This window comes from Gorilla gorilla, chromosome 2 (assembly GCF_029281585.2).
Source record: "Gorilla gorilla gorilla isolate KB3781 chromosome 2, NHGRI_mGorGor1-v2.1_pri, whole genome shotgun sequence".
Lineage (NCBI taxonomy): Eukaryota > Metazoa > Chordata > Mammalia > Primates > Hominidae > Gorilla > Gorilla gorilla.
This window is the reverse complement of record NC_086017.1, coordinates 123,229,186-123,251,019: the sequence shown is the minus strand read 5'-3', so window position 1 is coordinate 123,251,019 and position 21,834 is coordinate 123,229,186. Positions and strand designations below refer to the sequence as shown.

General features: G+C 39.6%; 1 protein-coding gene and 1 long non-coding RNA gene across 7 annotated transcripts in view; one reads left to right on the top strand and one right to left on the bottom strand.

Annotated features, from left to right (window-relative positions):
- Window positions 1-242: 242 nt before the first annotated feature.
- LOC109026371 (uncharacterized) overlaps window positions 243-21,834 on the top strand; it is a 34,952-nt gene continuing 13,360 nt past the window's right edge. Inside the window, exons 1-3 of one of the 2 annotated variants that reach the window (XR_002005385.3) lie at window positions 243-276; window positions 1,581-1,779; window positions 6,090-6,350. This is a non-coding gene — a long non-coding RNA (uncharacterized lncRNA). Of the gene's footprint in view, window positions 277-1,580; window positions 1,780-6,089; window positions 6,351-21,834 lie in introns of those variants that run through there. The other variant, XR_010132900.1, reaches the window with a different exon arrangement.
- The window catches only part of CD200 (CD200 molecule), a 60,787-nt gene continuing 58,398 nt past the window's right edge, over window positions 19,446-21,834 (bottom strand). For all 5 annotated transcript variants that reach the window (XM_055381605.2, XM_063704024.1, XM_019024512.3 and 2 more), the window contains one exon: window positions 19,446-20,723. In XM_055381605.2, coding sequence (XP_055237580.1) covers window positions 20,716-20,723 — 8 coding nt within the window. In that variant the 3' untranslated portion in view covers window positions 19,446-20,715. The remainder of the gene's footprint in view (window positions 20,724-21,834) is intronic.

Genomic DNA, 21,834 nt, shown 5'->3' with positions numbered 1-21,834 from the left:
CATTAACCCGAAAGTCCACAGTCTAAAGTCTCATCTGAGACAAGGCAAGCTCCTTCCATCTGTGAGCCTACAAAATCAAAAGCAAACCAGTTACTTCCTAGATACAATGGAAGGTATAGGGTAAATACAGCTGTTCCAAATGAGATAAATTGTACAAAATAAAGGGGTTACAGGGCCCATGCAAGTCCAAAATCCACTGGGGCAGTCAGCTTTTAAACCTCTAAAATGATCTCCTTTGATTCCAGGTCTCACATCGAGGTCACGCTGATGAAAAAGGTGGGTTCCCATGATCTTGGGGCAGCTCCACCCCATGGCTTTGCAGGGTACACCCTCCCTCCCAGCTGCTTTCACAGGCTGGCATTGTGTGTCTGTGGCTTTTCTAGGCAAACGGTGCAAGCTGTTGGTGGATCTATCATTCTGGGGTCTGGAGGACAATGGCTCTCTTCTCACAACTCCACTAGGTGGTGGCCCAGTAGGGACTCTGTGTGGGGCTCTGACCCCACATTTCCCTTCTGCACTGCCCTAGCAGAGGTTCTCCATGAGTGCCCTGCCCCTGCAGCAAACTTCTGCCTGGGCATCCAGGGATTTCCATACATCTTCTGAAGTCTAGGCGGAGGTTCTCAAACCTCAATTCTTGATTTCTGTGCACTCATAGGCTCAATACCACATGGAAGCTGCCAAGTCTTGGGGCTTGCACCCTCTGAAGCCACAGCCCGAGCTCTATGTTGGCCCCTTTCAGCCACAGCTGGAGCAGCTGGGATGCAGAGCACCAAGTCCCTAGGCTACACACAGCATGGGGATACTGGGTCTGGCCTAAGAAACCATTTTCTCCTAGGCCTCCAGGCCTGTGATAGGGGGGGCTGCCATGAAGACCTCTGACATGTCCTGGAGTCATTTTCCCCATCCTCTTGGGGATTGACATTCAGCTCCTTGTTACTTATGCAAATTTCTGCAGCAGGCTTGAATTTGTCCTCAGAAAACGGGATCAAACCATATCACTGAACACAGGCTGAGGTTTTTAAAAAGCAAGCCAGGGAATTCATACTTCTATAGAAAAGGTTTTTTAAAAACTTCTCTATTTTGTTAAAACACTTGGTAGGCCAAACAAAACACATTTGCTAGTGGAGGAGGTCATTCATGACCAATTTTTTATTTCTGCTCTGTTAATTAAGGCTTTTCTAGAATTCTATATTTAAAATGAAAATTTCTTTATTGGAAATAATTGTAATACCTTAGTGTGAATGGTGTATTTGATTATTTTAATTGGAGTAAATGGAATTAGTGCTTTTTAAGTCTCCCTTATGGGCTAGGTTACCAGGAAAATAACTCTTAGCATCCTAGAAAGAAGCAATGCTTTCAGGATGAAAAGGAGAAAGTCTGAGAAGCCCTCAGGTAAAGATGGAAAGAAACACTGGAAGGGAAGGAGCAAGTAAGAGGACTCTGGGAGAGGTGCTCTCCTTTTATTGTGCATTCAATTCCTTTGTAGAGTTGGGGAAAGGGAGATATTTTAGCAAGGGTCAGTCCTGGCTACTATTCTGGGACAGTAATAAATTAGTTTTCTTTTTCTTTTGTTCATTTAGGAACTACAGTACTGTTATGTCAGTAACATAGATCACAGTCGTACGTCTCCAGGCTTCTTATCTTCCTTTGAACCTGACCTGGCTACTGTTTGGTGGATTATAGAGGAAAAGCTGTAATGGGAAAGGAGGTTGGGTGAAGGGATGAGAAAAAGGAAAGCATCGTGGAGCACATTAGCAGGCTTTCCCCATGAAGAAGCAGGTATGTGCCCAGTGGAGACTCACAAGACGGGAATTATAGACCTTTTTTCTCTCTTCTTTTCACTTCCTACATGCTTTTTTTCCCTCCCTACCTTTTCCATTTGCTCTCCACTCCTTAAAGGAGACGTATACCTCAATGCCCTGGGATGTGGAGGGGTTGGAGGCAGCAAAATGTTAGTACCACTGTGTACCAGTCTACCCTGGACTCTTGACATGCCAGCAGAAATGTGTGCTTTCCATCAGAACCAAGGCACCATGCAAACCTTGTCAAAAATTCACAGAGAACCAACTGGGTATGGTGGCTCACACCTGTAATCCCAGCACTTTGGGAAGCTGAGGTGGGCGTATCACGAGGTCAGGAGATCGAGACCGTCCTGGCTAACAGGGTGAAACCCCGTCTCTACTAAAAATAGAAAAAATTAGCCGGGCCTGGTGGCAGGCGCCTGTAGTCCCAGCTACTGGGGAGGCTGAGGCAGAATGGCGGGAACCCGGGAGGCGGAGCTTGCGGTGAGCCAAGATAGCACCACTGCACTCCAGCCTGGGAAACAGAGACAGACTACGTCTCAAAAAAAAAAAAAAAAAAAAATTCACAGAGGACCAAAAAAGCATGCTGTGGACAGATTTGCTACCTGTCTATGCTGACACACCCTTTAAAAACATTCCACCTACAGTCCCGATAAGTAATAGTCAGACCATATACTCTGACTTTTAGTTGTGATCAAAGACCTGAAGAGTTTTCCTGGTGGCACAATGAGTGTTCAAAAGACTAAAAAAGGAGTATATGGTATAAATAATGTGTAAGTAAATGCTATCATTTCCACGCTGGACTAGCATTACTAGGAGAATAGATGAGTCAATCAGAGAGGAGAGGCAGAATGTCTTCATGGAAGAGAAGTAACCTCACTAGTTATACCATGGTGATTAAGGGATTTCTTTCTCCAAACACCACTGGGCTCTGCTAGCTGCCAGATTCTTGCAGCCCCTGCCGGAGTGAAAGGCCCAAAGCATGGGTAGTGGCAATTTATTCCTAGACCTAGGGACCTAATCTTTAGAAGCAGAAAATAGAATTGTCCTTAAGGGTGGGAATACAATATGGGAGGGAACAGACATATATTTAGGGCCTATGCCAAGCACAAGATCGGGAACAGAAGTGGGCGTTACAGAGTACTTTCATCAGCTGCTTGTTCAAGAGGTGGCCTAGCTGTTGTTTCAGTGTCTTAAACAGTCAAGCATGTTTAGTCATGCCTGCGGGTTCTTTTGCAATCCAGTTTCCTCAGAAACTGACAAGGCTTCTATACTATTTTCCTTCCAGTGAGTTCTGTTTCCAGGACATACACAATATTCTTAGATATACTTCTTACGTATAGTTTTCAAGCTTGTCTTACTTTTTTGCTTCCCCACCTCTACGCCTCGCTCTCAATTTAATTGCAGCTAATTTGAAGGCTAGTAGGCTCAAGCAAGAAGATATCGCATCTCATTTTTTTTCTCCTCAAATAAGAAATTCAAGTCTGAAGAAAGTTAGAAAATGTTTTCAAAGTTACAAAATTAATAATTGGCAAAGTTATCGGGTGCAGCGGCTCACGCCTGTAATCCCAGCACTGTGGGAGGCTGAGCTGAGGTGGGTGGATCACCTGAGGTCAGGAGTTCAAGACCAGCCTGGCCAATATGGTGAAACTCTGTCTACTAAAAATACAAAAATTAGCCTGGCGTGGTGGCAGGCACCTATAATCCCAGCTACTCGGGAGGCTGAGACAGGAGAATCACTTGAACCCAGGAGGCAGAGGTTGCGGTGAGTGGAGATTGCACCATCGCACTCCAGCCTGGGCAACAAGACTGAAACTCCATCTCAAAAAAAAACAAACAAAAAAATTGGCAGAGTTGAGATTCTATCTTGCATTCCTCAGACTTAGAAACCTGTGCTGTTTTTCTTTCATTAAGCCCAGTAGAGAATTCTCAGCATTTCTGACAGTTTGGAAGACAGGTACTTAATGGACTATAGCCTCCTCGGCAATGTCTGGGAGACCTGTGATATAAAGTGGAGTCTGGACATTAAAAAAAGAGAGAAAAGGAGAAGAGAAGGTAGAAAAGAAAAGTGTACGATAGAGACAAAGAAAAGAAGTAAATGCATATGTTCCAGTAGAGTGGCCTTGGGCCTCAGTGGAGTTCAAGCAAAGGTGTCCATTCTTGGAATATCCTGCTAAGACTGTGGTCTCTTAATCACGTCTAATTTTACTACCACATTTTAAAATATGGTAAAGAATATCTTAGTTCATTTTGTGTTGCTATAAAGGAATGCCTGAAGTTGGGTAATTTATGAAGGAAAAAAGGTTTATTTGGCTCACAATTCTGATTGCTGGAAAATTCATGATTGGGCACCCACATCTGGTGAGGGCCTTAGGCTGCCTCCACTCATGACAGAAAGTGAAGGGGTGATGATGTGTGCAGAGATCACATAGCGACAGAGGAAGCGAGAGAAGGGGGCAGATTCCAGGCTCATTTTAACAACTAGCTCTCTCAGAAACTAATATAGTGAGAATTCACTCACCCCCAAGGGAGGGCATTAATCTATTCACGAGGGATCTGCCCCCATGACCGAAACACCTCCCATTCGGCCCCACCTCCAACATTAAGGATCAAATTTCAACATGAGATTGAAAAGCATAACAAAGAACAAGTAAAGGAAAACTGAAAATGTGGGTTATATCAAAGTCAAACTGTGAAATTTGAGAACTGCATTTATTTAATCCTACTGACCTTTAGTTTCCTCCCCTGCAAAATGTCAATAGTGGTACAATATTGTAGATTCATTGCAAAGATAAAGCCATATAAGTTGAGTTCATAGCACAGTATCTGGCTCATAAAGAGATAGCAAATGCATCATCTCCTTCCTCTCTCCTTAAAAAATTTGTTTTATTTTGCAGTTATTTTCTAAAATTTGATTCTGTAAAATCTTTTTTGTGTTGACAATTCCAAAAGAAATTGATATCAACATAGTTCTGCAAAGTTGCTCAAAAAGCAGGAGGAGGGCAGAAACATGAAGTAGAGATAATTTGCTTTCTGTGACCAACCTCTCATCCCCAAATCCCCAGTAGAATCCTAGATACATGAGTGATACATGGTGGTGATATGCCCCAGAGATTTGGTGGTGGTTTATAACACAGTCATGGCATTAGATAACTGACACAGTCATCATGGGTGAATTGCACAGAGTCAGAGGAAGTAGTATCAAATGAAGCTGATAAAGTGGCTAGAGGCCAGATTGTTGACCCTGTTACAGATCTTAGCTATCTTAAGAACAGTGGAAGCCATTGGAGAATATGAATCAGAGTTATGTAACATCATTATCAGAATTTAGAAAGATTACTTGGGTGTGTTGTAAAGAATGGATTGGCAATATTTAAGACAAGCAATGATAATATCTAGAATAAAGGCAGTAGCAGTAGAGATGCAGAGATGTATATTTTATATTTAGGATGTTACAGTAATAAGGCTTTGATCAAAGTCCTATTTCATCAAATGGAAACAAATGGAGAAGTATTATGCATTCCTGCCAGATTTCTGGCTTGTGTGTATGTTGGTTAATATTGAGTGTCAACTTGATTGAATTGAAAAGTGCAAAGTACTGTTCCTGGATGTGTTTGTGAAGGTGCTGCCAAAGGAGATTAAAATTTGAATCAGTGGGCTGAGAGAGGCAGACCACCCTCAATCTGAGTGGGCGCAATCTAATTAGCTGCCAGAAAGACTAGAATAAAGCAGGCAGAAGAAGGTGGGAGGAGCCGACTTGCTGAGTCTTCCGGTCTTTATCTTTCTCCCGTGCTGGATGCTTCCTGCCCTTGAATATCAGACACCAAGTTCTAAAGCTTTTGGACTCTGAGACTTATACCGGTGGTTTGTCAGGGGCTCTTGGGCCTTTGGCCACAGACTGAAGGCTGCACTGTCAGCTTCCCTACTTTTGAGGTTTTTGGACTTGGACTGACTTCCCTGCTCCTCAGCTTGCAGACAGCCTATTGTGGGACTTCAACTTGTGATCGCATGAGTCAGTACTTGTTAATAAACTCCCCTTCATATATACATCTATCCTATTAGTCCTTTCTCTCTAGCGAACACTGTGCCCAAATGGATGATGACACCATCCACTGTTGATACGGACAGGAAACAGGGAAACACTGGGTAGAAGAGGGTGGTTCCCTGGCAAAGGCCCCTATCTCAAGCCTGAAGTCCTGTGGTCCTAAATGGGGACAGGCATTTCTGTTTTCATGTGAAGAAGTTGCCTTTTGGCCCACCATGCCCTCTATCCTGTATTCATATAAGCCCCAGGCTCCAGAAGCAGATGAGCAGATGAGAAGATGAGGAGACAAGCAGATGGATTGCAAAATGGTGCAATAGAGAAAGAGAAAAGAAGAGGAATGTCTGAACACTGAGAGATTTCCAGCTGGGGTGGTCAGAGAAGCGTTCAGCCACAAGATGGCCAAAATCCAGGGAAGATCTTCTTCCCACTCCATTCCCTGCTTCTTGTTCCCTATCCATCCCACTGAGAGCCACCTCTACCACTCAATAAAACCTCTCATTCATCCTTCAAGCCCGTGTGTGACCTGATTTTTCCAAGATGCTGGGCAAGAGCTCAGGACACAGAAAGCTGTCGAACTGCCCCTCTGCCCTTGCAGAAAGGCAGAGGGTCCATTGAGCTGATTAACACCCAAGCCATTCGTGGATGGCAAGGCTAAAAGGGCACATTGTAACACACTCCACTTAGGCTCCTTCACCTGCCTGTCTGTGTGCTCCCTCTCCCCTAAGGGGTTTGAGGAGTGCTAGTGACTGAACAGGCGAGCCACACCCATCATATGTCCTTCGAGGGGGATCAGGGAACTCTCCTGTTTCACTGTAATAGAGAAAACTGGAGGAGGACCAGTTATGGGACTGGGAAAGACCAGGAGTTCGGCTTTGGACCTGTTCAGTTTGAGTTGCCTGTAAGTCAGCAAGTGGAGATGTTTTGTAGACAGTTTGATACATATATCTGAGCTCCAAGGAGTTAGAAGTAGTGATTTTGGACTTGTGAGTGTATAGATCATAACTGAAGACATGGCATGGATGAGATCACACAGGGAAAGAGTACACTATGAGCAAACAAGACAGCCTCTATCCAAGTTTTCGAGAATTGCAAAATTTAAAAAGTACAGGAGGTTGGGCTGGAAAGATGAGAAAATCAAGGGCACATCATATTACAGATGACAATGAATTTCAAGAAAGAGTCTAATGTGAGACATGTACAGAAGAGGTAAAAAAAAATCATTAAACTTAGTGATATGGAGGTCACTAGAGTCCTTCTAGAAAGCAAAAAGTTGCTTAGAATTTCAAGGGGACCGTGGAGTTGTCCCCTTACATGCCCCTGAGCCCAGGTTAAGAACTCCTACCTGTGGATTCCAAACAGTCATCTAACAAGGTAACCTAACTGGATTCAAAGTATTAATTCTCTACTCTCTCAATGGCAAGAAAAATTGCTTAGCTAACTTTAATGTCATTTGAAACTATGTGATTTTGTGTCCCAGGCAGGCTAGAGGTTCAAAGAAAGAGGTTATATTAATATAAATAAGGCAGCTTCTTTATTTGTCCATCGGAAAGTCTGTTCGTCTGCAATCATAGAAAGCATTAGATAAATCAGCTGCGGGGAGATAGCTGTACAGATGCGAAGCTCTGCCTGACGATTCTAGCCTACTTTCCTGGCATAATCAACAGTGACTTATTCCTTCCCTGGAAACTAATCTTCCTGTTTGGACCAATTGTATTATTCTTAACCACACCGTAGGTTATGGGCAACAGCATGAGTAAAATCTAGGAATTCCTGAGATGCGCTTCCAAAAAACTATGGTCGGGAATATGTAAATCTGAATAAATAAGAGCATGAGTTTATAAAAATTTCCAGTTCCACCCAACAAACTCTCTTCCTCCCTTTTTTTTAAGAGATAAGATCTCGCCCTGTCACCAGCCTCTCTCCCTTTTGACCATTGAACCACTGAACCCCAACTCCAATTACTGAAGCCAACTATTTCATAACTCAGTCTCTCACACTCTTGAGCAGATTCAATAATAAGAAAGTTTATCTTTCACTTTTTCTGTTTTGGTTCTGGTCCTGCTCTCTGGATCTTTGTGTTAGTTTCCTATGGCTGCCATAACAAATGACCACAAATATGGTGGCTGAAAATGATAGAAATTTATTCTCTCACAGTTCTAAAAGCAAGGTGTTTGCAGAACTACATTCCATCCAGAGGCTCTAGAGGCAGTCTGTTCTTACCTCCTCCAGCTTTTGATGGCTCCAGATGTTCCTCAGCTTGTGGCCACATCACTCTAATTTTTGCTTCTGTGGTCACATTGCCTTCTCCTGTCCTCTGTATGTCTCGTATAAGGACACTTTTTACTGGATTTAGGGCATGCCCAGATAATCCAGAATGATCTCATGTCTAGACTCTTAAATTATATCTGCACAGACTCACTTATGAAATAATATCATATTCATAGGTTCCGGGGATTAGGATGTAGACCTATATTTGAGGGGATACAATTCAACCCACTACCACCTCCAATGAACACATCTATTTTCTCTTTCATAGAACTGCCTTTTCAATGGTTGAAGAAGCTGTTAGATTTCCTCTTGTTCATATTAAGGAAAAAATGGCTGATGTTACTGAAGCTCTACAATGTTCCAGGCATGTGCCAAAATAATATTACAATGTTAGCGTCTATTTTTACTTCCTATTCATTACCATTTCCCTTTTGTGCGTTATAACAGGTGGGGTCTTTTTGCTCACTGCCTCAGGAAAAGGATGTGGGAGGGAAAAAGAATAGTAACTTATTCTTATTTTACAAAATGCTAAAATCTCAAGCTTTTGGGTAAAGTGAATCAGCACACGTGTGGGGAGAGAGAAGGAACAGAGCAGAGACAGGGAGACGATCTATGGATCCCATGAAAGAGGGTGCATGGGTAGATGTGATTGTGCTCAAACTGTCAAATAGGATGCTGCAAGGAGCCTGTGGCAAGTCTCAACAGAAGAATTACAATTTGGCTGGTGTGGTGGTTCACGCCTGTAATCCCAGCACTTTGGGAGGCTGAGGTGGGCGGATCACCTGGGGTCAAGAGTTTGAGACCAGCCTGGCCAACATGGTGAAACCCTGTCTCTACCAAAAATACAAAAAAATTACCTGGGTGTGTTGGTGGGCACCCGTAATCCCAGTTACTTGGGAGGCTGAGGTAGGAGAATTGCTTGAACCCGGGAGGTGGAGGTTGCGGTGAGCCAAGATTGTGCCACTACACTCCAGCCTGGGAAACAGAGCAAGACTCCATCAAAAAAAAAAAAAAAAGAAAAAAGAAAAGAGAAAAAGAATTACAGTTCAAAGCTCGGTTTTGGAGTGAAGCCATACACGTTTTCAGAAAAATGAAATTATTTCCTTTTGAGAAACAGCTTTTGGCTTGCAATTGAGCCCTGGAAGTCCTTGATCATTGGGATACCAAGTTACTTTTTGCCCATAATTATGAACTGTGTGATTGATCCACCCAGGCATAAAGTCGGGCGTTCCCAATGACAGTATATAGTCAAACAGAATTAGTACATATAAACCTAGGCTTGAGAAAGGCCTGAAGATACTGGTCCTCAGGATTAAATTAAGTTGTATGGGCAACTGACCATTCTTCCGGTGTATGTAGTCCTGTTGCATAGTCACCTGTTTCTCAACTATTTCAACTGCCTCAGTGGGAATTCCCATGAACAGCTGAATAAGGAACACAACAATCTAGACTGATTTATGAAGCAATGAAATTCAATATTCCACCTCATACTCTTTCAGAATTTTTGCTTCCTTTCCTGACGGCTCTGAATGAAACCACCCATGAAGACCTTTCAGCCAAAACCAAAGTTGCATCATTATCTGTGTGTGTAATCTTGAGTAAAATGTATTTCTTCATCTGTAAAATATAGGGGTCAGACATGATAGTTCTGAGGCCTCTTAGCTCAATGATTTTACTATTATCTGATGGGGGCCCATATACAATTCAATGTGGAAAAAAATAACAGGAAATCCACTATTTGGATAGTGGGTACACTAGAAGTCCAATCCCCAATAGTACATAATATATCCATGTATCAAACATGCATATGTACCCCTGAGTATAAAATATAATAAAATAAAAATAAATATATAACAAAAAATAAAATAAACAAAAAATAAAATAAAACAAAAATTACAGAAACTGAATATATCACCCAATTCCTCTGTCCCCTTTGTGCTATGAAACAATGGCAAAACCAAGAAATTTCCTTGTTTATTCCTTTGATATAGCCTGCCATTGACCAGAATGAAATATATCAAATTTCTGTCTTTAGAATAAACCTGAGTCTACGGAGTCAGATATCTGACTGAGGGAAATATTCACCAATTCAATTGAATTCATCTAACATTAGACCCTAACATCCTTTTAGTGTCAGGGTCAAAATGCAAAGGCACGCTTCCTATATTGAAACAGCCTTCTGTGGTGTGAACCCAGCCTATGTTTCCAGTACATTGCATGTTCCTTTCTCTGCTGCCCACCCTAACCTCCAGCCTAATGCTTCCCTTCCTTAGCCTCACTTCGTGTTCCACACTTCCTGCCTCTGCATATGCTGATCTGTCTGCCTGGAATATTTGTCATCCTGTAGTCCAACATTGTCACAGTTTATATGACGACTTCCCACAGCATCTCTAGAGAAAGCATCTTGTCTTATTTATTTTATATCAATAGAGCCAAGCAGAATACCTTTCTCATAATTGAGGCTCAATAAATATTAGTTGGAATGAATGCTCAACCACGTGATTAAGCCAGTAGTTCTTACCTCCTGAGTCTATCTCAGGATAGAAGCAGTTCTCTTTTCACTCCATTCCCTCCTTCTTCAGTTCTCTGAAGTGGATTCTTCATTTATTCTCTGCGCTTCATTGCTCACCATCAAACTTTTGAATATGTCAGTTAGGTGTCCTTCTCACTTTTATTTGTTTCCTCTAATAGAGGAATGATATTTCTACATAGCTATACTACTAACCCCAAATATGACCTCAATCTACTCTTTCATTACCTTACAAACTAGTGAAGTGGACTGTTGAATGACTAAAGGCTGGACTTTAGGTATTACTTCCTGGAGACATTCGCAAAGAGGTTTTAATTAAAATCACTTCAAAAATTTCTAACACATCAAAATTCTTTTCATCTAGTAATATCTAGCTTTACAACTGAAGAAATTACTTAGCCTTCCCGAGCATCTAGGGTTTGCTATTGCTGTTTCTTTGTAAATGAAATAAGGGTACCTTTTTATAGAGATGTCGTGGATATTAATTGACACAGTATGAACAGCAATAAACACTGCATCTGGTGAAATAGTAAAGTGATCAATAATGTTAGCTGTTTTAATTATTATTATTTTATAGCACTTTACAGTTTTCTATGTGTAACCAGGGACTCATCTGATGAATCCTCATAATCACATAGTTGGGTAGATATTATGTCAGGAAACCCAGACTTGGAAATGCTTGCCTCATATTTTCCACTATATTTGTTCATTTAAGGATTAATTTTGATTGCCCCTTATTTTCACCAAAGTAACTCGAAGCAGTTTCAAAATATATATACTTAAAAAGTAGTAACCTGGGAATATTGGAACGAAGAAAAGGTGAGCAATCATGTACCAACCATAATGGTAAATAAATTCCATTGATTGAGTACCATATTTGGCTCTTAAAACAAATTAATGGTGGCTTTTCTGGATGGTGGTGTAATGGACTAATATTTTTTATGTCTCTACTTCCTTTATTTTTATTCTTCTGTACTTAACAATTTTTTATAATGAGCATGTATTATTTTTAATAATCAGCAAGAAGCATCTTAATTGGACGTTGGCTTCTTGACCATCAAGGCAAGAAGGAAAATTAGTCATTTATAGTCACACATTACTTAATATTGGAGATGTGCTCTGAGAAATGTGTCGTTAGGTGATTTTGTCATTGGGCAAACATCATAGAGTATACTCACACAAACCAAATAGTATAGCCTACTACACACCCTGGCTATCTAGTATAGCCTATTGCTTCTAGGCTACAACAATGTGCAACATATTATTGTTCTGAATCCTGGAGGCAATGGTAACATCATGGTAAGTATTTGTGTATCTAAACATATCTAAACATAGAAAATGTACAATAAGAATATGATAGAAAAGATTTAGAAATGGTACATCTGTATAGGGCACTTACCATGAATGGAGCTTGCAGGACTAGAAGTTGCTCTGGGTGTCTGTGAGTGAGTGGTGAGTGAATAGGAAGGCCTAGGATATTACTGTAGACTTCTGTAGACTAAAAAATACTGTACATCTAGGATACACTATATTTATAAAAATAATTTTTCTTCAATGATAAGTAACCTTAGCTTACTATGACTTTTTTACTTTATAAACTTTTTAATTTGTTTTAACTTTTTGACTCTTGTGGCAACACTTATCTTAAAACACAAGCACATTATGCAGCTATACTGAAATATTGTCCTCATATTCTTATTGTATGAACACTTTGTATTTTAAATTTTTTTTACTCTTTCAATTTTTTTATTAAAAATGAAGACACAGACATACATATTAGCCTAGACCTACACAAGGTCAGGATCATCAATATCACTCTCTTCCACCTCCACATCTCGTCCCACTGAAAGATCTTCAGAGGCAATAACATCCAAAGAATTGTCGTCTCCTATGATAATAATGCTTTCTCCTGGAATACTTCCTGAAGGACCTTCCTGAGATTGTTTTACAATTAACTATATATTTAAAAGTAGAATGAGTACTCTTAAAACAATAAAAAGTATACTATAGTAAATTCATAAACTTGTAACATAATCATTTGTTATCATTATCAAGTATTATGTGCTATACATAATTGTATGTATTATACTTTCATATAAGTGGCAGCACAATAGGTTTGTATACACTAATATCACCACAAATGTTGTGAGTAATGCATTGCACTACAACCTTATGATGGCTATGACATCACTAGGTGAGAGGATTTTTTCAGCTCCGTTATATAATCTTATGGGACCATTGTTGAATATGCAGTCTGTCATTGACAGAATCATCATTACGCAACACATGATTGTGTATAGTTAGAATAAAAAAGGAGACACAGGGAGGGGAACAACACACACTGGGGCCTGTCAGGGGAGGGTTGGGTGGAGGGGAGAGAGTATTAGGAAAAAGAGCTAATGCATTCTGGGCTTCATACCTAGGGGATAGGTTGATAGGTGCAGCAAACCCCAGTGGGACATGTTTACCTATGTAACAAATCTGCGTATGCTGCACATGTACCCCGGAACTTAAAAAATTTTTTTTAAAGTAGAGAGTGTGCCAATTCCTTCAGGAAAGTAGTTTTTCTAGTATTGGTTTTCACTTGGAACACTAAGAAGTATAATGTACTTTAACTTCAGAATCATTTTTCAGCAAATACATTGACAATGCCTGAAAATGCTTCTTGTAGCATTGTTCCAGAAATGCAAGGAGTATAAGCAATTTCGTAATGGGCTAAGATCATGTGGTTCAAGAATAAATGCCAATTAAATGGATTTTGTGTTTTCAGTCAATTGTCCCTTAGGATCACTGTCAAATGAGGCCAGGAGTGAGTGTAAAGGCATGACTACTATGTCTGATTTAACAGTACTGAATTTGAAAATGTGTCGGGAACTGGCTATAATGGCTTGGAGTTTCTAAGGATGATAAATAAAATATGTGTTAAAAGTTTTGCAATTATGTGGTAAGTAGCATAACTCCAGAAATTATGAGACACCTGCGCAGATGGGTGACCTCCCACCTGCATCCAGTTCAAGCCATGAGCAGGAATAGTCTGGTCACAGAGGAAGAAGTGATGCTGCCAGAGGTGTGAAGAGAGTATCATTTCAACTTGATTGTCTGCAATAGTGTATCCTCTGATAAATCATTGGTGGTCAAGAGAGTCACACCAACTGGTAAGAGAAACTATTGGAAACCTCTGTGCTATGTATCCTGGCCACACTTATTTTTTTTCTAAATCCAAAAGTGTATTCTGTTTGCTTACCCAAACTGCATCAGTACACGGACTTTCTGTCAGCTCTTTCCTACTATGATACTTCTCAAGAGAATGGTTGTATACTCATTTTAACACCCATGCTTTGATGAATGATTGAGTGCAGAGTGTTTGGAATTCTATTTTCACTGATAGAAGTCTATAGTAATGGAATTCAAGGTTGTTGAGAAAAAATTTTATTTGGAAACCAGATGAAAATGTGGCAGAGTTGAATATATTGTGAAAAAAAAGGAGATACTAGTGTTCTTGCTTAGCAAAGTAAGATATGAGTATTTTTTAAACTTTGGATTATAAGATTTTCAAACATACACCAAAATAAAGAGAAGAATATAAAGGCATCAATTTCTACAACGATAGATGTATGCCAATTTTATTCCCTATCATCCATACCCAAAATATCATAGCATTACATCTGTAATTATGTAGAATCAAAATATAAATTGAATTATAATAAACATATTTCTGGCTGGGCACAGTGGCTCACACCTGTAATCCCAGCACTTTGGGAGGCCGAGGCAGGCGGATCACCTGAGGTCAGGAGTTCAAGACCAGCCTGGCCGACATGGCAAAACCCCGTCTCTACTGAAAATACAAAAATTAGCTGGGTGTGGTGGCACATGCCTGTAATCCCGACTACTCGGAAGGCTGAGGCAGGAGAATCACTTGAACCTGGGAGGCAGAGGTTTCAGTGAGCCAAGATCGTGCCACTGCACTGCAGCCTGGGCAACAAGAGTGAGGCTCTGTAAAAAAGGGAAAGAAAGAAAGAAAAAGAAAAGAAAGAAAGAAAGAAAGAAAGAAAGAAAGAAAGAAAGAAAGAAAGAAAGAAAGAAAGAGAAAGAAAGAAAGAGAAAGAAAAAAGAAAAAAGAAAGAAAGAAAGGAAGGAAGGAAGAGAAAGAAGAAAACAACAAATAACCTATTTCTGAATTTCATTTTCTATTCATGATAGTACTTCATGAATTTCCACAAGTCATTTCTAAATAATACATGCAGGTAGATTTATTTCGTCCTTTATTAAATATTTAATTTCTTCAGAACCAGGATTTTTAGTAGTGTCTTCCTCTGCAATACCTCTTAGGACCCAGTACAGTGAGATGCCTAAAATGGTGCTTGATAAATGCTAACTATTGTGAGACACATGCTGTTGTTCTGATCAACATAACTGCTACTGGCAGAAACACATAATCTAATGATGAGAAATGCAGTGTCACTTTCTAATGAAAACTACTCATTAAAACATAAAGTTTATGACAAGAAAATTATATATTTATTTGGTATAAAATTATCACAACCTTCACCTAATAATATCAGCACCTCTATTCCATCTCTTGGTTAAATAAATGAAGCAAAAATGGTGATCCAATTATATAAAGTTACTTGTTTTCTTTCTTTTCATCTTTCACCACTGTTGAAATGTTCTCTCCAATATATATAGCTTTTGAAACTTCATGAGAGTGAATGGAAATTCATTCAAATCTGGCTTTGTAATGAGTGGTTCATGGTTTTTGGTTTGCTATTTTTAACCTGACGTATCTGGAAACGTTCCCCTCCCCAGACTTGTTTATTGGCTCTCCTGCTCTCTCTCCTCAAGATCCAAAGCTAAAAAACATGCTGTTGAAAACAAAACAACTCTAGCCAAGGGAAATCTATGCAATGGAAAAGGGATTCTCCAGAATAAAGTGTAACGTCAAAACTGTGCATATTATCTCTCAAACAGGATGAGTACCTTCTCACTGCCAAAGTAGTTGGAGGGACATCAAACACCAGTGATGGGAACACTGAATCTCACATAGGGTAAAGCGATTCAGGAAAGTTTTGGTAAGATCTCAGGTCCTGAATATAGATATATAAACTTAGGAAATGGTTTTCTCTGCTGAGCGGTTTCCTCAGGAGATTGGTTCCAGGACCTCCATGGATACCTAAATCTGCAGATGCTCAAGTTCCTAATATAAAAGGGCATAGTATATTCATATCACCTATGCACATTTTCCCACATACTTTAAATCATCTCTAGATTACTTATAAACCTATTACAATGTAAATATTATGCAAATAGTTGTTATACTATATTGTTTTTAAATTTGTATTATTTTTATTCTTGTATTGTTTTTTTTTTCAGATATTTTTTATCCGTGATTGGTTGACTCCACAAATGTGGAACCCACAGATAGGGAGGGCTGACTGTATTTGCAATATTGTCTCTGATTTATTAGAATATAAACTAACATGTATACAAGTTACTGAGCTAAACACAACCAGATCCAGAATCATGTGGTAATTGAAATGCTTCACCTGAGCAGCTGGGCTTCAGTGCCTCTGTAACTGCACTGGAACATAAAAGCTACTCCTAGAAACACACAACTCTCTCTCTTTTTGAGTTTCAAATTTCTGAGATAAGTGTCCCACTATCTAGACTAATATGAGTCCCGTTAAAAGTATTAAAATATCTTTGGGGTATCTATGGAGTGTTTTTCAGGGGAAAAGTCATATGAGCCATGCAGGTACCTGCAGAAAGAACATTCCAGGCAGAGAGAAGAGGAAATGCCAAGGCTCTGAGATGGAAACATGTCTGAAATGTTGGTGAAATAGCCGGCAGGCTAGTGATCAGGAGAGAGAGTAGCAGAAGGTGACTTCAGAGAGTATCAGCGAGCCCCATTGTCTAGAGCCTTATAGCCCACGTAAAGTCTTTGGCTTGTATTCTAGGTGAGATGGGAAGCACTTGGAAATTTTAGGCAGGAGAATTATGTGATTTGACTTGACATATTTTAGAACAGTTATGTTTCGAATAGACTGAAAGAGGAAGAACACAGAAGCATGAAGATTAATTAGAAAGCAATAACAATGATCTAGGGAAATAATAATAATGGTTTGGGTCAGGTGTAAGAATGGAAGTAGGAGCTGGATTCTGAATATAAGTACAGAACAAATAGGTTATGCTGGCAAGTAAGATTGAGATAAATCACTGCAGGGTGGGCAGAAAAGAGAGTTCACTAGACAGGAAGCTGGGATTTCTGAGTTGGAGTTTTGGCCAAAAACACATTTACAATGCTACTGGAAAAAAGTCGCTGAAAAGTATGAAAGTCACTGAAAAGTATGAAGTCACTGAAAAGTATGATTTTTCACACCTACGAAAATGGGGTTAATTACCTTCAGGACCTCACAAGACAAATGATTATGACATCTGTGTAAATGTTGGCTTGCTTGGATTGAGTCACTGCTCTATGTGACTTTGTGCAAGTGAATTATTAGCCTGAGCAACTGTGGAGGGGAGGATGAAATCAAATCTGGAATATTTTGAGAACAAACAAAAAATAAAAATATCACTGCTGTGAAGAAATAATTTAAGAAGCTTTATTTTAAAAGGCAAAGGCCGAGCAAAGTCACTCACCCCTTTAATCACAGACAGGAGGATTTCTTGAAGCCAGGAGTTTGAGACCAGCCTGGGCATCATAGTGAGACCTTATCTCAACAAAAAGTAAAAAGTTAGCTAGGCATGGTGATGTGTGCCTGTAGTCCTAGCTACTCAGGAGTATGAGGCAGGAGGATCGCTTGAACCCAGGATTTCAAGGCTGCAGTGAGCTATGATGGCACCACTGCACTCCAGCCTGGGTGACACAGTGAGACCCTGTCTCTACAACAAAAATTAAATAAAATACTCTTTCTAAGCTCAGAATAGCCATAGAAGAAAGTTCAAAAAAATTATTTTAATCAAAGCCTTATGATTCCTGGTAGTAATATGGATTTTGTACTCTTTGAACCTAGATTTATGAATTGTTATCAAGTCACGGATTGAGGAATACAAACCAAAAAGAAAACATAAAATGACAAAAAAAACCCTTCATTTGCAGTTTCAGTTTCAGTTAAACACAACAGGCTTCTTCTGTTTTCTCCTCTCTCTAAGCAGGTTTGCACTACTCTGGAATTTTTCTGAATTTTTACTAAGAAGAGAAATACATGACTGAGTTATTCTAAGGGACTCAAAAGTTTACAACTTTCCCAATCTGCTTAAATATGCAAAGCCCAAGCTACCTCTTTCTAATTCACAAATACAAAAAAGCACCCATAGTTGAAATTTTAGGATAAGTATGGAAGGGTTGGTGAGCAGCCTCCCAGGGTGAGAGGGCAGGAGACATAGAGGAGAAAGCAAGGCTGTGGTGTTCCACATGGAGCCACCTTCTCAGCAGAGAGGCATGCTCTCAATTACCCTTTCCTTCTCCTCTTTATTTCATTTCTCTATAATCCCCCAAGTCTTCCCCATCAAACATACCTATCCTAAGTCCAAGTATCTCAACATCCTGAAAAGTAACTGAAAAGCCATTTAATAAGCCAATTTAAATTGAATTATTAACAATAGATAAAAATTAGTCTTTGAGCTTTCTCTGCATTTTGAGGAGGAGCTCCCAGTAATACAATGGCCTAAAGTCCTGGTTAAAAGGTGAAATGCTTAGGTACCATGAAGATAGATGTTTAGCAAGGAGTTCCTTTGAGAAAGACTCATGAAATCTTCCCATAAGGTGGTTTTCTTCTTTGCCAATACTTTAAAACAGTAGTCTTTAGCATTGTTCCTAAGACCATCTCAGGGGGTCCACATAATCAAAAAATTGTCATGATAACACCAATAAATTATTTGACTTTTTCACTCTCATTCTCTAATAAATGTGCTCTGAAGTCTTCCAGAAGCTATATGATGTTTGATGTTGGCATCACTCTGATAGCTAATTGGTTATACATTTTTGTATTTAAATTTTATCAGTTTTAATTTCAAATATGATATCAAGAGATATAATTCACATTACAGAAAAAGCTCTTGGGATCCTCAATGATGTTTTTAAATGCATAAAGGGGTCCTAAAACCAAAATGTTTGAGAACTGTTGCATTAAGTCATCCTGCCTGATCTAGTACCAATTTAGCAGAGATACTAGAAATACAGCAAAATACAAGGGGTTGATTCCCACTAAATTCAAAACCATGTGAGCTAATCAGTCTGCAATGGTTGGTATCTAAAAGCAAAATCAAAAGAACACATATAAGGAAGTGCTGCAGAACTGACAGGGTCACGTCAAAAGGACATAGGCACCAACTCAAAGGAGCTCACACCGGCCAGACATCTGATTTGTGTTTTTGTGATTAGTCAGAAACACCAGCTCATCTTTTTTTTTTTGAGACCGAGTCTCGCTCTGTTGCCCAGGCTGGAGTGCAGTGGCGCTATCTCAGCTCACTGCAAGCTCTGCCTCCCGGGTTCACGCCATTCTCCTGCCTCAGCCTCCCGAGTAGCTGGGACTATAGGCGCCTGGCTAATTTTTTGTATTTTTAGTAGAGACGGGGTTTCACCGTGTTAGCCAGGATGGTCTCGATCTCCTGACCTCGAGATCCGCCCGCCTTGGCCTCCCAAAGTACTGGGATTGCAGGCTTGAGCCACCGCGCCGGGCCCAGCTCATCTTTTAGGAGGGGAAAGATAGAGAGGAGGGGAGGGTTTTACATATGATGGGAAAAGACAAGGATTATCATTCATTTCCACATTTCCCAAGAGAATATCATAAGCCAAATATTTGGAGTCAACACTTTTAATTGTTCAATATTTTACTACAAATATAAGAAACGATACAGAATTAAATAACACATGAAAATCTTGCTATATATATATATATATATAAATATCCAATTTAACAGCAAAAACAACTTACACTTTAATTCCTAGGCCACTGGATAGACACAGACAAAGCAGAAGATACTGAAAAAGCAACTAATTATGGTTATTAAAGATTCAACATCATTCCACTAGCTGGAACAATATCTTTAGAACAAAGGGATTGTATGCTCATATTTGCCTCCTCTGCTATTGTGAAAAGTTAATGCATGGAAAAAGAAGCCAGCAGAGACAAAGCATATGAATTGGCTGACTGCTATACAGGAAATCTCCTAAACATCTGTTTTCATAATGTCTTTTCATTATATGAGGCTGAATTTAGAATGATGTAAAATAGGGCTGGGTCATGTTATAAGACAAATGGACAGGGAAAGCATGCTTCTCAAAAAATGTGAGCTATTGTCTAAGACTAACAATATTTATCTAGCTATAAAAATAAATAAGTTAAATGAATAAGTTAAGATTGCCAATGTTACTTCACAATAAATTCAGTCCTATTTTTGTTGGAGTAAATCTCATAGAAGCACATGAAGAACAGCAGTGAAACCAAGGATTCTAGCAAGGCCAGCTATTAGCAAAGCAGTAAGCAGGAGCTGGACTAGATACCAAATGATGGGGAAACAGACTCATAGACCTAAGAACATGGGAAGAAGAGATGTAACATCAACAGAAAGGCAAAAGGCAAGCTCTCTGTATTCTTTCTTCTCTCTCTCTTTCAATTCTTCCCCCTTTGCTTATTCCCTTTTTTTTTTTCTGGAATTACATTTTAAATTAAGTTTTAGAGCTATGTGGTAAATTATTTGGTCCAATTCCTTTATACTTTGGATGAGGTAAAGTGACTAACAGAGGTCCCCACCAGTAGGAGCCCAAGTCAGTCTGTGAGCTCAGTGCTCCTGATACTAAGTCCAGTGCCCTTTCAACCACATAACATGGCGTTGCTTTACAAAATCAAGTCCTACAACAGACCTGAGAGGTAAAATGACTTCCTCTTGGGATTCAAACACTGAGTAGCTCAGATGGCAGTAAAAAGTCGTGGGATCCTTAAGGCTTTCGCTCCCACCTCTTTTGCTCTTTCAGGTCCTTTGGAGAATGGCCCCTTTTCCTCCTGCTTTTCTCTTGTGTCAAATTCAAGTAGACCAGGGAATCACTTTCAGGGTGCTGTGTGACTCATTTAGGGCTCTGGATAAAAGAAAAACAAGGTATTAACTTTGGACACTTGTAAATTCTATCATAATAGATTTTAAGAAGATAAATAATAGAGAGATTAAGAAACACAGAGTTATTCTAGTGTATATTCATTGGCAAAGATAAGGAAGTAGACATTTCTGACCCAGTATGGTGTGAGGGGACTATGACTCTTTACAAGAACAAAAGTAGGCTGGATGCGGTGGCTCGTGGCTGTAAGCCCAGTGTTTTAGGAGGCCGAGGCGGGAGGATCATTTGAGCCCAGGAGTTCAAGACCAGTCTGGGCAACATAGTAAGACCTTGTCTCTACAAAAAATAAAAATAATAAAAAAAAATAGCTGGACATGGTGGCACGCACCTGTAGTCCCAGCTACTCAGGAGGCTGAGGCGTGAGGATAACTTGAGCTCAGGAGATTGGGGCTGCAGTGAGCTATGATCTCACCACTGCACTCCAGCCCCAGGCAATATAGCAAGACACTATCTCTAAAAACAACAACAACAACAAACAAAAGCAAAAACAAAACTGAAACAAAAATAAAAGGGCATACGCAATCCTAGGAAATAATGGTTTAGAAAATCACCTAAGACTACAAGTAAAGGAACATGTTCAAAAATTCCAAATGATCAAAATGTATTATATTTGTAAGCTTTGTTTCTGATGGATAATAACTCACTGGATGTTGGGGTAGAAATGGTCACGAAGTAGAGGCCTTTCCAAGGGCTAGTGGCTTTCTGGCACATACTGAGAGCCTGGAAACCTCACAAGGCACATAGACGATGAAGTAAAAGACTTGGAATTTTATCTTGGCACCACCTCTCACTCTCTGTGTAATCTTAGGTAATTGTTTACCAGAACCTGCAAAGTTCTGCACATTTTAGATCCTGCCCAATATTTCTAACATCAGATATCAATGGACCTTGGAAAGACCATCTCCTCCCAACATGGCTCAATACTTTTCAATTTCAATAGTAAAAATGAATTACTAGAAAAATGACATAAAATAACATAATTCATTTTTAAATTATCAGATTTAACAGATATAAAATTACTGTCAAATTCTTATCATAGAGTGTAAGCATTTTTTCTCAGTTATGTACTTATTTT